This window comes from Xyrauchen texanus, chromosome 5 (assembly GCF_025860055.1).
Source record: "Xyrauchen texanus isolate HMW12.3.18 chromosome 5, RBS_HiC_50CHRs, whole genome shotgun sequence".
NCBI classification, from domain to species: Eukaryota; Metazoa; Chordata; class Actinopteri; order Cypriniformes; family Catostomidae; genus Xyrauchen; species Xyrauchen texanus.
This window is the reverse complement of record NC_068280.1, coordinates 43903035-43919251: the sequence shown is the minus strand read 5'-3', so window position 1 is coordinate 43919251 and position 16217 is coordinate 43903035. Positions and strand designations below refer to the sequence as shown.

Sequence of the window (16217 nt, the reverse complement as noted above, 5' to 3'; positions counted from 1 at the left end):
TAACAGCTTAAAAGAATCATTGAGATGGACACTCGCTTGATATTGGAGGAGTTTTGTAATTTCTCGACCTCCAGTGAAGTCTTTGCCCATTATTTGGAGCACAGGCGGTTGGCAAAACGGAACATCATTCTTCCATTGAGAGGCGTGGCCAAACGAATCGAGTAACACTCCGTTCATCTGAATTTTCACACGGATAAAGAGAGGCGCTCGGCTCGTTTGGTGCCAGTTTGCTCATTGGACATAGTGTAAAATAAAAAATATTAAGGGTATGAAAAGAGGAAGCGATAAGGATATCGAGGGTTTAAAAGAACACAATTGGGAAATTTATATGTAATGACAACTATGGCCGTTCCTGCGACTCTTCCAGTTCACTCCGGGACTTCTGCGGTGTCCGGTAAACTTTTCAGGACCGACCCGTTCTACACGAGTCCCGCTGACTCGCCGCAACTGATAAACTCCCTGAACGCGACGCTTCAATGCGGTGCGGCGACAAACGAATGCAAAATCGTGGAGGTGCATGGGGTGAAAGTAGCTTCTTTCAGCGTTGATGGACAAGAGCTAATTTGTCTCCCGCAAGTCTTTGACCTTTTTTTGAAGCACCTCGTCGGCGGACTGCACACAGTGTACACGAAACTCAAGCGTTTGGATATAAACCCGGTGGTGTGCACTGTGGAGCAGGTGCGCGTGTTGCGCGGACTTGGTGCCATCCAACCCGGAGTGAACCGCTGCAAACTCATTTCGAGAAAGGATTTTGAGGCGCTGTACAACGACTGTACCAACGCAAGGTTAGTTTGGTGATGCTTCGTGTAACTTTCTGCTATTTTTTATTTTTAATCAGCAGTGACCTTATTAACAACGTTAATGTATTAGACTCGTGACAAAATTATCATAATTGATTTCAATATTATGGGTTTTATATATATATATATATATATATATATATATATATATATATATATATATATATATATATATATATATATATATATATATACCAATATTGCTGCTTGGATGTTTACAACCATATTGTATTTTACACTATAGGTTTGGGGGAGAGTAACAGAGTGTCCCGTTATGCCGTTGTGAAATTCAAACCTCTTGAATCATTTCAAATGAGAGCCGAAATAGCAACATGTGGAGCGCCACTTATAGCCTATTATGTTTTGTTTTTTTCTTGTTTTTTTTTCTAACGTGTGCTTTCTTTTACATGTGTTACTGGCTACAGTAATTCCACAAATATTTCTTTTATTTTCGAATGGTTTATTTTAAAATGTTTAAAGCGTGTCCACATCCTCTAGTCTAATTGGATGAAACAGTTCCGTCATCATCATTAGTTCTGTGAATACACATTGTGCGTCAGCTTGTGCATTTTCGTGGCCAAATGTAATAGCCGTTCTTTGAAGCCAAGTGCATGCTTGTCCTGTTCGATCTCTTTCGATCCTGGCGTACGTGACACAAATCGATTTTCCAGTTTCTCCGTGTTATGTGAATGCATGGATATTGGTCACTCACACTTTGCTCTCTTGTTCATGCACTTCGGATCCACCCTCATCTGCACAAAGCGTGCTTGTTTGTCTTTATAAGTAGGTTGGTTGATGCTGCACTAGTTAACGTCATTTTGCTTTTTCCAACTTTTCGAGCGCTCATGCCTTATATGCCTGAATTGAAAGTCTCCTAAAGGGGCGTTCACACAGGACATGTTATAGCGATACGTCTGCGTTATTTTTAAATGGTTTGTCCATGGACACTTGCTTCAAACATACGTGTTTGGCCGTTGCGTCGCGCCCTATATGGGCCGTTCACACCGGACGCGTTTTTTAAAACTTTTTTTTTAAACTTTTTTTACTGTGCGAGTGTTATATAGTCCGACCCGAGAAGAGGGTGGTCTGTGAGTGTGGGGGGCACAAGGGGGGCCAGGGACAATTTGATGTCCTATGCAGAGGGGGATAGGGGTTCCCATGATATGAGCTTGAAGCAATCATCTGTGTTCCGCAAATGCTTTCGTGTCCTTGAATAAAGTATAATGTGCGAGTAAGCGCAGCCGGTGGACTTTTTGGTGCCCTCCTAGGTTAAGATGGTGCCCCCCTAGGGAGTTGGTGCCCTACGCAGACTGCGTAGTATGCGTAGTGAGCGGCAGTACTGAATATAGCCACCCTTCTTTTCAATAACTGCCATGAGCCTTCCATCCATGGAGTCTGTTTCTTGATCTGTTCACGATCAACTTTCACTGAAGCAGCCTCCACAGCCTTCCAAATGCTGTTCAAAGAGGTGTATTGTCTTCCCTCACTGTAAATCTCACATTTGAGAAGGGCCACAAGTTCTCAGTACTGTAGGATTTAAGTTAGGTGAGGAAGGGGCCAAGTCATTATTTGGGCATCTTTGAGGCCCTTGCTGGCTAGCCAAGCAGCGGAGTCACTTGGATGCATGTGATGGACCATTGTCCTGCATAAAGTTCATGGCCTTCTTGAATGCTGAGGACATCTTCCTGAACCACTGCTTGAAGAATGTACATTCCATAAACTGGCAGTAGGTTTGAGAGTTGAGTTTCAGTCCATCTTCATCTCGAAATGGTCCCACTACCTCATCCTTAATTATAGCAGCCCATACCAGTACCCCTCCTCCACCTTGCTGGCACCTGACTCAAAGTGCTGCCCTTTGTCCATTAGTGATCCAGCCACGGGCCCTTCCATCTGGTCCATCAAGAGTCACTCTCATTTCATCTGTCCATAAAATCTGTCGTCATGTATTTCTTCGCCCAATCTTAACGCATCAACTTGTGAATCTATTCAGTGGTGGTCGTGTTTCAGCCTTCTTGACCATGGCCATGTCTCTGAGCACTTGACACCTTGTACTTCTGTACATTCCAGGTAGATTGCAGTTCTGGAATATGGTAGCACTGGAGGATAATGGCTTCCTGGTAACTTCACGTTTAATTCTTCTCAAGTCTTTTGCAGTTAATTTGCACCTTTTCTTCTCTATGCGGTTTTTGCACCCCAGTTGTCTATTCGCAAAACATTTGATTGTCCGGTGATTACACCTCAATAGTTTAGCTATTTCAAGAGTGGTGCATCTATCTGAAAGGCATTTTACAATATTTGACTTTTCAGTGTCAGTTAAATCTATTTTTTGGCCCATTTTACCTGAGATAACGAAGCTGCCTAATAATTATGCACACCTTGATATAAGGTGTTAGTCACTTTCGCCACACCCTCCCTCTTTACACAAATATATACCACCTGAAAATGATTGAATCCAATAAGCATTAAAGTTTATATGGTTCGGAGTTGGAAAATATGCATGGAAATAAAGATAAGAACAGAGTACTCACTTGCCTAAAAGACTTGTTAAAAGGCTGATTTTGCTTATCCAGCATATAATAATTCAGTGAACTTTTAGTGACAATCACAGCAAACAAAGAACATTTCCCTAACATTAGAATTAGATTCCCGTTTGGTTATTAATTATGAACCAATTCCAAACGATCTTTAGGATATTTTCTTTGTAACCAAAAACAGAATGTTCTGGGAACCAAACATTGTTAGCTGGGGTCATTCACAACAGAGTGAGAATCAAGGACCATGTCAGACTCAGACAACATGTTTATAGCCTAACAATTCTGTGCATTTAAACATTTAATTTGAGTAATAGTGCCATTCTTTATTATCTCGACCCTCCCAGAGTGAGTAACAACATGTCTGTACAGTATATATTTTAGTATGTTTTGTACAGTGCTGGGAAAACATTGGGATCTTGTAACCTTCACAGAGTCAAGTTACGGTCATGCTTTATCCACAGCAGACAAAAGTTTAAAATATGGCACTTTGAACGTGATGTGCTATCCTTCTCTTTGTTACGGTCTATTTGTGCAGAGAATTCTATCTGAATAGAAGGGAGATATATTGTCATATTAGGTCATGTGTTTTGAAGAGAGTCCATCATCATGTTTCAAAAGGCTTTTTGGAGACATTCAAAGGTTTACACAAAATATTTTATGGAGTGTCAAAACTCTCCTGGCCCTGGTTAAATGAGGAATTCCCTCATTGGAAATGGAGATTCTTTAACTTAAGGAGTGTTTAAAGGTATATTCTGGGTTCAATACAAGTTGAGCTCAATTGACAGCATTTGTGGCACACTTTTGATTTCTAAAAAAACAAACATTTAATCTCAACTAGCCAATGGTTCATGGTTTTCTGTAAGAGACCTAATATATACTGTACATTTAAATGATTATTTATTTATTTATTTTTGCATGTACACAATGGAAAATTAGCTATCTTCTATTTATATACATCTTTCTTAAAGTCACATTAACACAACAGGGACAAAACTGTATGATTCCATGAAGAGCAATATTATTTTTCATTATTGTATTAAAAATTTAGTATTGGTCAGATTTCACCTTTGTGCTGTCTGGATTGTGTTTCCTAGCAGATGGCTTACACTGGTGTGCATGAGTGAACTGCTTATTCACCTGTGGCATGGCAGAAAAGGAGCACACACACCAATTCACTCATGATTTTATTCCTCTGTATAAACAGTAATGTCTCTCCATATGTGATTCTAAACTAAGTAAACACATATCACTATCATTGGCTCAAAGGGTGATTTATTTTATTGCTTAGCGAGTCATAATCACCAGTATGTTTTATTGTTTTAATTGCACTTAATAAACATTTATTAGGCAGAGTTTGCAAGCCAAAAGTTTAAGCAGAATTGGCTAATAAAAAATTGTATGGTAGTAAAACATGGTTAAGCTTATAAGGATCTTTGGCCTTTACAACAAAGTCAATGTTTGAGTCATGATTGAGTCAGTATGATGTACTTGCATGATACATTAGAGAGTCTGTACATTGGGATACTGTGGATAATTACTTTGTCTTCCATTCTCTGTGGTAGTAGAAACTGTTTTTATTCACAATGGCATCTTGGTTCAGACTAGCCTCTGGTCTTACTTTCAAGTAAACTCCATTTGGTGAGTAATATTTGCAAGCTCTGGGTGTAAAGGACTATGTGAGCAGCAGTCATTTATTTGACTCTTTATTGGGTTGTGTCTTAGCTGAAACTTTGGTCATTCATTACATTCTGCCCTAATGAGCTGCACTGTTGGTGCAGTTGTACTTAGTGATGTTAATGTGTAGCATACAGTGGACACTTTGATAACACTTAATTACATTTGTCCATATCAGAGGCGGATGTTGGATAGTAACTTCTGCATCACAGCTTTGTGCTTCTCTGTCAAGTAACAGGCTGTAAATATTGGAAACTACCTTATCAGAGTTTAATTGTTAGAACCAGGTGAACTTCAGGAGCAAATGGATAATAAAAGGCCCATTCTGCTTTGAATGCATTCATTTACAATATAGCGCTGCCTCGAGAGCCTAATTGGTTGCTTACTGGCAAAAGTCAAAAGAGACCCCCATGATACTCTGGTCCCTAGGTATAACTTAGTTTCCTCCATTGTAAGTCTATGGCTCAGTTTCCTCCATTGTAAGGCTATGGAATTTTTCCACCCTTTTAATAATAAATTCCACCCTTTTTATTATCCATTTCACCCACTTTTATCATGAAATTACATAGCTCTTATTTAGTAAGAGCACACCTCTCATAAACAAGCCACACAATTTGAGTTATCATTAGTGTCAGCATAAATGGTTCATGATGAGTTGCGCACTGAAGCTTAGCCTTTTCACACGTGAGTTTCTCCGGTACTGACGGATCCCCCAGCATGAGTTCTTTAATGCACGCTGTAATTATTATTATTTTTTATCTTACACTTCACAGCAGATGCACATGAGGACAGATTATATCACAGCAGGTGCACTGAAGGTCAGATTATATATTATAAAACATATCATGTGTTTTTTAGATGTTTATAGTGATTGATTATGATAGATAAGATGCAATAGCAAATGTGCTTGCTGGCTGTACACACCATATTGTTTACACTGCAATGCAGCATGGGAGTCTGAGTTCATCATAGAAGCATAGAAGGTTTTTGCAAGTCTTTGCACTTTCCCAGCACCTGAAAGGGTTAGAATGAGTGGTGGATGGGATTGGAGGAGGCTCGAGTGGACTGACTAGTTTGTATATTCTTTGTTTGACGTCAGAAAACATGGCCGCAGTGCTGCATCAAAACAGTGCTCTCCGATGATAACGGCATTAAACTTTTATTTAGTGATTGTTTGAATGTTTGCAACATATAAAAATAAAGATATTGTGAAAAGTTGAAAAGATCATTTGAACAGTTGGTTCATTATGACAAGTGCTTCAGTCCTTCTTTTGCTGGTAAACAGCAGCATGAAACCAGATCGCACCAGTTTGATTAGGACATGCGAAGGCGTTAATAGGGTTAGGGCTTTGTTTAAAGCAAGCACCGGTAATAATATGTCAACATGACACAACATGATAATGCAGTAAATTTTCAAGCTGCTTCCAAATGCTCATGTATCCCGCAATCGACTCCATTCTCCCGATTACTTGCAAGCGCCACCCCATCAAACATTTTTGTATAAATTCAAATGTTCACCTTTACCTGTGGCACTACTGTTAATTTGTGAATTAATGACCTCTGACACATGGGTTCTGGTCCTATAAAAACCAGGAAGTAATCGCGTTCAGGTAAACAATGTAGAATCTGATTCAGAGTTGCGTTTTTGCTCTAACTTAACAGTTTCATTCCATTGACGGTTAGGTTTAGGGTTGGAGTTTGTGTTGAGGTGTTTTGGTTAATAAAATTAGCATTTCTTTTAACTATATTACATCATTTACAGCAAAAAATACAACTTGCTTTTGGCACTACCTTGTGGACGTTTCACCTTAACAACACTTCCAGCTTTGGCCACTGGGGCAGTGGTTCAAACTTCGGTAAGCACAGACAGATTAAGTTATTATAACTTTTTCTTATGCTGTTGGATCCAACTTGATTTGCTTATTTGCTTATAAGGTGCACACCAAAAACAGAAAGACAATTTTAAGTGGCATGGCTTTTTGTTTAAGAGCTTTTTACCATTTGTGGAGAGATATGAAATTGGTTTGTAAAGCGAAGTTATGTATGTTATGCAAAGCTACTAGCTGATTGTGAGCTGCTAAGTGACAGGTTTGCATGTTACAGTGCCTGAGATACCAAATGAAACAGGAGGAATCTGTCATCTTTATTTCATGACTTGACGCTTGTGCATTACACTGACGCATAAATGAATGATCCCGTCTAGACGAAACAAGAGTCAGCTTGTTTTCAGACTAAAAGATCCTAGCTAACTTAGCCTTAGCATCAATACCAGTTTAGGACTTCTGTTGAGTGTATCACGTGTGAATGTTTGCAGTGTGGCTGTGTAGACGGGTAACATGCGGATGGATAGATGCATTGTGATAATTTTTCTGTTCGCCTTTCTTATCTGACTGAGAGAGATAAGCTGCTGTAAAATAGTCAGTTTCCCTTTAAGACTGTCAGGCTGACAAACAGACACACATACACACACACAAACACTCTGCCCCCTTCCTGTAGAGGTGTGGATGTTATGGATGGATGTTAGACACATGATTAAGCCCTCTCTTCCTACTCACCTCTCTGTTAGACACTGAAGAAAACAAAATGACAGCGAGTGGAGCCTGATTGTATATGTTTCATCTTGCCTTACCTTCAACAAGTTGTTTTAAGTCAACCGCTCATTACAAGACTGAAGGTCATTGCCCTGTGCACACTATAATGAAGAGTTCACCCTAAAATGAATAATCTGTCATTTTTAATTCTTTTTACAGTGGAGCACAAAAGGAAAAATAATAATAATAAAAAATAAAAAAACTTCACACAGAATTTTCACCATAGAATAAAAGTGAATAGTGACTTTACTCTGTCTGGCTCCAAATAGGACAAAAAATACCAAAAAACACAGTAAATTTGATAAGAATTTACTGAATTTCCAAGTCTTCTGAATTCATAGGACCACTGGTTAGTCTTTCTCAAATAAAATCAAATAATTGTTCAACTCTTGTATACAGCGCCCAGATCAAATATGGCAACTACGTCAATATCATCAAACCTCATTGATTGTGATGTTATGATATTTGGTCACAAGACGTGGAATAACCAATGAGGTTTAGGGCCATATTTAAAACGTGTAGTGCTATGTCATAAATCATACATGCAAAGTCAATGGGCATGGCCAGGAAGTTTTGGAATTTGCATGCAAGCATGTGCTAAGTCTGAGTTGCCGATTGTGATTTTGAAAAATGTTATTAATTTATTACATTTCAAAGAAAACAAACAAAATAATGAAGTGGTCAAAAACATCATACAAATCCAAACATTTTACTCTCTCCAACTTCTTCCGTATTTTTTGCAGACATAAAAAGCACATATTATTTTTATACATTTAATTTTTTAATACATTTGTATTTTATTTGATAAATTAGATAATTAAACAATTGTAAATTTAAACATAATTATAATAACAACAACTGAAAATAAGCCATGACCTAAAGATAGTTTAACACAAATCTCATAAATATTTGTTTCATAAAACGGCTACAACAGTGACATAATTTTATGTTCCACTATATTTTATGAGTTTGGACATGGACTTTATTATCACGTGCTGGCCGAATCTCCAAACTGCAAGAAACTGAGACTTCAGACTTGGTGCTAGAAACAGACGTGCTTTTGAAACGTCTTAGCGCAATTACCTATTTCTCAGGAAATTAGCCAATTGCATTTTGTGCCACTTCATTTACACACAATACACCCCAGTTTGCGTGCATACACCCACAGATAGCGCAAACAATCCGACCCATGGCTGCTTGCGCTGGCACAAAAATTGCGCTTAGAATTAGTGCTCTCACGAAAATTTTATAAGATGTTGTGTGCGGTCGTATAGCGCATAGCATTGCACTTTGAGCTCTTGCCAAAATAAAGCCCTTGATGTTATGACTAATTGCCTGCTGAAAACATTAAAGCAACGAGCTTGGCTGAGTTCAGAATGGTATATTACCTTACTAATCGTACTTTTTCTGTCATGTTTATGGCGTAATTTAAAAAAAATAGTATGGTAGAACAGTATGCCATTTCAAACTCAGACCTCACATTGCACTTTTTCCACATTTGTAAAACAGTTAGTGAAGAAGACTGATATGTTGAGCCACATTTGATGCCATTGTAAAATAGCTTTTATATGCATTCCTGCGACCAACACATACATTTAATTTTATATTCAATTGAATTTGTGGTGTCTAATGCAGAGGTCCGAGATGCAGTGCAATGGTCAAAGGTGTCCGTCCAGCGCATGTTTACATTTTAAAAACAGAACAGATACATGCAAAAACACTTGTGAACAGGCCCTAACTCACCCTATGCTTAAAAAAATATATACATATAATTATAAAATATACATGAAATAATTTACACAAATAAATCTTGCACAATAAGACTAGGAAAGTGTATTAAGTTAATAGGTGTAAATTCAGATTTTATGCTGAGTTCAATCATTGTAAAATCATAGTAAATCACAGCCTGGTGTGGCTCATTGCTTAATTCTATAATTGACTGCTGTATTGTAACTCATTCTTCCAGTTCCACCCACTCTCGCTCTATAGCACCTTTGAGAATGCTGCTCGCGTCTCTCTGTCCGATCACAAGGTGTCATCCCTGACTGCTGACTTGGCAGTTTGCTCACACACATACACACAAACACACACAGGATTGTTTATTGGCTTGCAGAAATGTCCTCTGTCAAAAAGGACAGAGAGGGAGGAAGGTAGAGAGAATTGAATAAACTAATGTTGTATTATGCAGGAGGCAAAGAGAGGAAGAAAGACAAGAAGAGTAGGAAGTATAGAGATATTGTATATTATATATATGTATTCATACTTCTGGACTATAGTCACTATAACTATTGCTCATACTCATGGTTAGGGGTTTGAATAACTTGATTTTAAGAGATGGGGAAATTGTAAGAAATCCTACATTTTGTATTAGCCAAATCGTATTTCTTACAAATTTCTGATTTTGCAATCTGCTGTATTGTAACCTGTCAGGCTTTTACTCTGAAATATAAAAATAAAAGAACAAACAAAAAAATTGCCATATTAAGATTAAGTTCAGCCCTAAACCTAAATCATAACGTGTAACATATTACCCAAACCCTAAACCTAACAATGATTTTAATAGGAAAATCATTGTTTTGTACCACAGAAAAAAGATGACATCGGGGGTTTGGAATGAGACGAGGGAAGCATACAGGTTATTGACAATGACATCAGTCGTTTATATTGAATAAATAAATATGGAATGAGTAACCAAATTTGTTCACTGACATTTCCTTTAAAAAAAATAAATAAATACAGTGTTGAATTGGAGAGTAGTAATTTTATGCCTGTATTTTATCGGTTTGAAATTTTGTTGTTTGATTTGGTCGATCGTACCTTTTTATATGAGGCAAGTTGCACGGTATCTTACGATCTTTCCATATCATGCAAATTATTGTGAGTTGTCATGAAACTGTGTTGGGTTTTAACCAAGTATATACTTTGTTTCATCCTTACTTTCATTACTTCCACATTGGCCCCTCCCATGTTCTAAATTCAACAACCAACACCCACACACACCTGCATTAATTTTTAAGTAGTACATTTCTTCGTGGTTCAGTGTTGTGGCCACGCACGATCGATTTTCATTTTATGACTTCAGATTTATTCACTATGAGATTTCCTCCACAGTCAGCTGTAAAATATCAAATATTTTTAATACCCTCTGACTAAATGTAATAATTTCACCTGTCCAATTTTATATCATTTTGTGACTCCAGACTAACTGAATCATCTCTGTTAGCACGTCCTGGCCTTGTATGTGCTCATATCATTAATCTTACGACTCTGTTCACACATAGCATCAAAACTGAACTTTTCATTTAATGTTATAACTTATCATTCAGGGAAATAACCAGTGCTAAATTGACCAGTATTTTAGAAAGGGTCGTGTTCACGCATGACCTCTAAACTGAAAATTGCTGTTCATTTTCTAGAAAAAGCTGTATGAGTGAAAGTGACTTATATTTTACACAAGCAATAATCAAGAACATGCTTGAAGCCACCAGTTGTTGTTTCCTCATTTCCCCTCTTCCTTTTTCACTCTATGAATAGAAATCAGCATTTATATTTTCTGTTTGCTTCTGTGATTCTTTTTAGAACAAGAATGAATGCCGTCTTTGTGTAGTCAAGAAAGAGAGCAGCAGATAAACTGTGGCTCTCTTTCACTCTGTCCATTTCCCTCTTTGTGGCTTGCATTCGCTCACTGCATTCACACAACTCAGCATTCCAATTCATTTTACTGTGATTTTACATGCAAAATTAATAAACAGCTATGAAAACTAATGGTCTCAATTTAATAAATATGGATAATTTTTTTGGAAATACGTAATTAACAGTATAGGTCAAACTGCATTGCAGTGTTTATGTAGTATCACAAGTTTTGATGCTGTTTTTATAATAACAATAATAAATAAAATAAATGTTGTGTTATTATGTATTGTATTATTTAAATAAATAATTTATTATTATTATTATTATTATTATTGGCAATAATATCAGCAAATATTCCTGCTTAATAAAACAAATTAAATTATTTTTGTTATTATCATTGTTATTAATAACATCAATTATTTTTATATGAACATATTTATATTTAATTTGTATATAATATATTTGTATTTATATTATTATGTTATGATTAATTGTTTAAATAATAACAACATAATATAATAAGTATTATTATTATTTTAAATAACAGTCTATTGTAGTGTAATACTAGATTTTGAACAAACACTAAGCCTATGTGTAAGAGTAATAACAATGCTTGCCTTAGCAAACATCAGTAACTGTACTATTATAATATTGTTAGTAACAGTAAAACTTCAGGGCCAGTGCATTGTGTTCCGTGCATAATACACTGTATTCACTAAATCTATTGTACTTTTACACAAATATAAAGTGTCAGGGATGTAAACAATATTGGTCTGTGTATTGAATTAATAGTCTCAAATCATCTCACTGTGATCTTCTAATTCCTTCTCTCCCCCACTTTCCTCTTTATGTCTTTGTCACAGGCTTTTTTTTTGCATCTTTTCTCTGTCATCTCCTCTTCTCACTCAGTTGAAAAGAAGGGAGTGTAATTAGCCTTTCGGTCTACACAAAACCGGCCAGAAAAAGATGGAGCTATTGTATTCTTCAGAGGAAAGTCAATAGTTTATATGTGAAAAGTCATTGTGTATATGTGTGTATGTGTAAATGTGTGATTGAGCTGGTGTGTGCTTACGTATGTTTGTTTATGTGTGTGCTACTAGTCTATCCTTATTATCATACTTGATAGCAGCAGAGGCAAAGGACTGCATAAATTCAATACCTTGTTCAATGAAAAGAAAGTAAAGAAGACAACCCTGACCAATCAATAAAGGGTGGGATTCCCTCCAGAGCTGAGCTCAATGACAGCATAGAAAAAAAAAAACATTCTAAACATAAAGAAACCGATGCTTTCACTTCTATCAAAGCATTTTTTCAGGTATTTGAAAGAAAGTCCTTCAGATACAATGCATGTCATTTCAGTGGTAATTCAATAAAGTGGATTGATTATTATGAAAATCAAGAAAGTCACTCAAAGGATGTGAAAATATGTCTGTATTCTCTTTGTAACAATTGAAGTATTGCAACAGAGGAAGCTGGGACCAGCTTGACATCACATAGATATTTATTGTACAAACACTATACACTTTTCAGTGTCACATATCACACTAACACGTCAACAAACACACAGCTCCAAGCGTGTCTCTCTCTCCATTAGCCGCTGTCTCCTCTCTCTAAATACTGCCACCACCCTTCACTGGAACGCGAGACTGGTGTGGCACACAGGTTGAACCTGGGGGGGGGTGGACACGCTGTAGACTGGTCCTTAGCTGCTCCTCCACCCCCTGGCGGATGGCAGCGAATCCTCCGTCCCCTGGCAGAAGGCGATGGCTCCTCCACTCTCTGGTAGACGGCAGCGGTTCCTCTGGCTACTGGCGGACGACAACGGCTCCTCGGGCCTCTGGCAGACGGCAGCGGTTCCTCCCGTCAGACGGCAGCGAGTCCTCCGTCCCCTGGTAGAAGGCAATGGCTCCTCCACTCTCTGGTGGACAGCAGTGGTTCCTCTGGCTACTGGCGGACGGCAACGGCTCCTCCGTCCTCTGGCAGACGGCAGCGGTTCCTCCCGGCAGACTTCAGCGAGTCCTCCATCCCCTGGCAGAAGGCAATGGCTCCTCCACTCTCTGGCGGATTGCAGCAGTTCCTCTGGCTACTGGCGGACAGCAACGGTTACTCCGTCCTCTGACAGACGGCAGTGAGTACTCTGTCCCCTGGCAGAAGGCAATTGCTCCTCCACTCTCTGGCAGACAGCAGTGGTTCCTCTGGCTACTGGCAGACAGCAACGGCTCCTCCGTCCTCTGACAGACGGCAGTGAGTACTCTGTCCCCTGGCAGAAGGCAATTGCTCCTCCACTCTCTGGCAGACAGCAGTGGTTCCTCTGGCTACTGGCGGGTGGCAACGGCTCCTCCATCCTCTGGTAGACAGCAGCGGCTCCTCCGCTTCCCAACAGATGGCAGTGGCAAGGACTCCACGACAGCGCATCCTTCCTCCTTCCCGGGTTTCGGCACCATTGTAACAATTCACGGATGGCAAAGGAGGAAGCTGGGACCGGCTTGAAAACACGTAGACATTTATTGTACAAACACTGTACACTTTTCAGTGTCACATATCGACAAACACACAGCTTCAGGCATCTCTCTCTCCATCTGCCGCTGTCTCCTCTCCTTAAATACTCATACCGCCCCTAACTGGAACACGAGACAGGTGGAACTCATTCATAACTTATCTTCCCGGCCTCACTCTGCCCAGACGCCTCTCTTCCCCGCCCTGATTACCACACTCTTCAATTGTGGAAGGAGAGTATTGTTTTGTGTATGTAGATTTTTGTGAATTGTTATGGGTGAATGTCATTTAACCACTCAGGAACATGTCCCACCCGGGTAATTTCACCCAAAAATCAAAAGAAAAAAATAAGACATAAGATTTTGCTTTAATTATAAGAACATGAATCCCATATTTGGACCTTTACATTTTTTTTGCATTTTCACATTATTTTCATGACAGTTAAGCACTATTTCCACCTTAAATCAAATAATTACTGCAAGGCTCATTACTGTTGTACAACATGTTTTTATATAGTATTTCAATTTTAAAATATTTTACATCTGTGTATTATTTGTTGTACTGAAAAACTGTTTTGAAAAATTAAGTTCGGAGCTTTAATACCAGTGTGCGGACATTTATTCTCCATTTATTTTCTCTGTTTTACATTTTGTCCTACACCTATACCCAACTTGGGTTTGAATGTGTGCACTTTACCAATACCGTATATTTCTAGTATTTGTTGCACTACTCTTAGTTTCATTTAAATAAAATAACATTTAATATAAAACAAAAATCACCATATAACAGTAATGGAAATCTATTGAGACCCACTAGTGAGAATATAAGGGAATTCAAAAACAAACAAAAACAAAACAAGTAACACAGCCAGACGCATTATAGTAATGAAATTTGGGGGGATGATTTATTGTCATGAAATATTTATTGACTGAATCCACCTGAATATACCAATGAAGGTAAAGGATCATGCCAGATTGGAATATCTCCTAAAGGTATCAAGTGGTCGTATTCAATTTTTACCATACAGTTGGTCCCTTGTTAGTGAACATTTATAAATGTAAAGAGGAACTGCAGTGAAGCGCTCTGGTCAACGCCTATGCCAGCTGTCTGATATATATCTTAGCAATAAATCCTAGACTAGCCTCTATGTGTATGTGTTTGATGGGCAAAATGAATAGTTGTTGAACTGTGTTTGTGTGTGAGTTTGCCTGAGCTTTAGTAATATGTTTTTTTCTCATGGGGAATCCTCCCTTGTCCTCCATCTGCCACCAATCATAACCGATGACAGAGTATTGATTGAGAAGAGGTTTCCATAGTAACAGGCTCTTGGGTGTGGTCTGATATATGTTTTATGCAGAGTGGTGGGGGTAGTCTTTGATACAATTTAATTACATTTTCACCTGGACTCTTGGGCAAACACATCAATAAAGAAATAATTATTTTATTCACGAGATACAGAGAATAGCATTAAAATGTCATATACAGCCCTATATGTGAGTGAGCATGTTACATTTGATTAAATTAGATAATGTTTTATTGTCTATTACTGTGGAAACTAGTTTTTTGGCTTCAAGACCTAAAAAAAAACAAAACAAAATGTCACATGTGATCACACAAAACTACCATACTTAAAATTTTATAAAACATTATGTATCGCAAGAAGTCACATAATATAACCTAAAAGTCGCATGTGAGTCAGAGTTTTAATGAAAGAACGATAAATACATAAATACTTGTGCAGTTACTGGTTTTTAGCTTTTTTTTAATGTCCATGTGTGACTAGCCAAACAAAAATAAAGACTTTTTAAAGGTGTGTACCTCAAGAAGTGCCTTTTTAATTAGGCTCGATGTTTTTAAACAGATTGCGTATCGGACCGATCCAAATCTGATACGGTGTGTTAGTCATGTTCGTTACTGTCAAGCTCAAAATTGACATAAAAGAACCATAAAAACACTATTAATGTAGTTTCATATGACTTGTGCATTTTATTCAAAGCCACTTGAAGACGTGCAATAGCTCTGTGAGTCAAAAAGGTAAATATAAGTAAATATATAAAATGCATGCGCAGCTCCAGCGCTGCTCTGTTCACACACACTTGCGCCTATTTTTAGCTTTCAAGCGGTGCGCAATGTTTAAGCACTCTTCATGAACAACATTTCAGATGTAGATGCTCAAAAGTTCGGTTCACTTATAATAAGCATTTAGAACGGCACTGGAGGTGCATTTTACCAGAATTTGAATAAGAAGCGAATTAAACTACTGTGGACTTGCCTACAAACAGACACTCTTACAGGACTTCCTGGAGAGTTCAGAATGTCCAAATAAAAGCACGAGTGTTTAAAAGTTAAAGGTGCACGATTGAGATATATTACTATTATAATATATTATAATTTGTTTACAAATTATTATAATATTTAAGTTGAAGGGTTCCAAAAAATAACTGTGTGAATGAAAAGTGAGTTGAATTCTTATAACTAAATTGAACAAA

The 16217-nt window shown here is 37.9% G+C and overlaps 1 protein-coding gene across 4 annotated transcripts in view; it reads left to right on the top strand.

Annotated features, from left to right (window-relative positions):
* The first annotated feature begins 211 nt into the window (after positions 1–211).
* dachb (dachshund b) overlaps positions 212–16217 on the top strand; it is a 53292-nt gene continuing 37286 nt past the window's right edge. For all 4 annotated transcript variants that reach the window (XM_052127184.1, XM_052127182.1, XM_052127183.1 and 1 more), the window contains exon 1: positions 212–785. In XM_052127184.1, coding sequence (XP_051983144.1) covers positions 334–785 — 452 coding nt within the window. In that variant the 5' untranslated portion in view covers positions 212–333. The remainder of the gene's footprint in view (positions 786–16217) is intronic.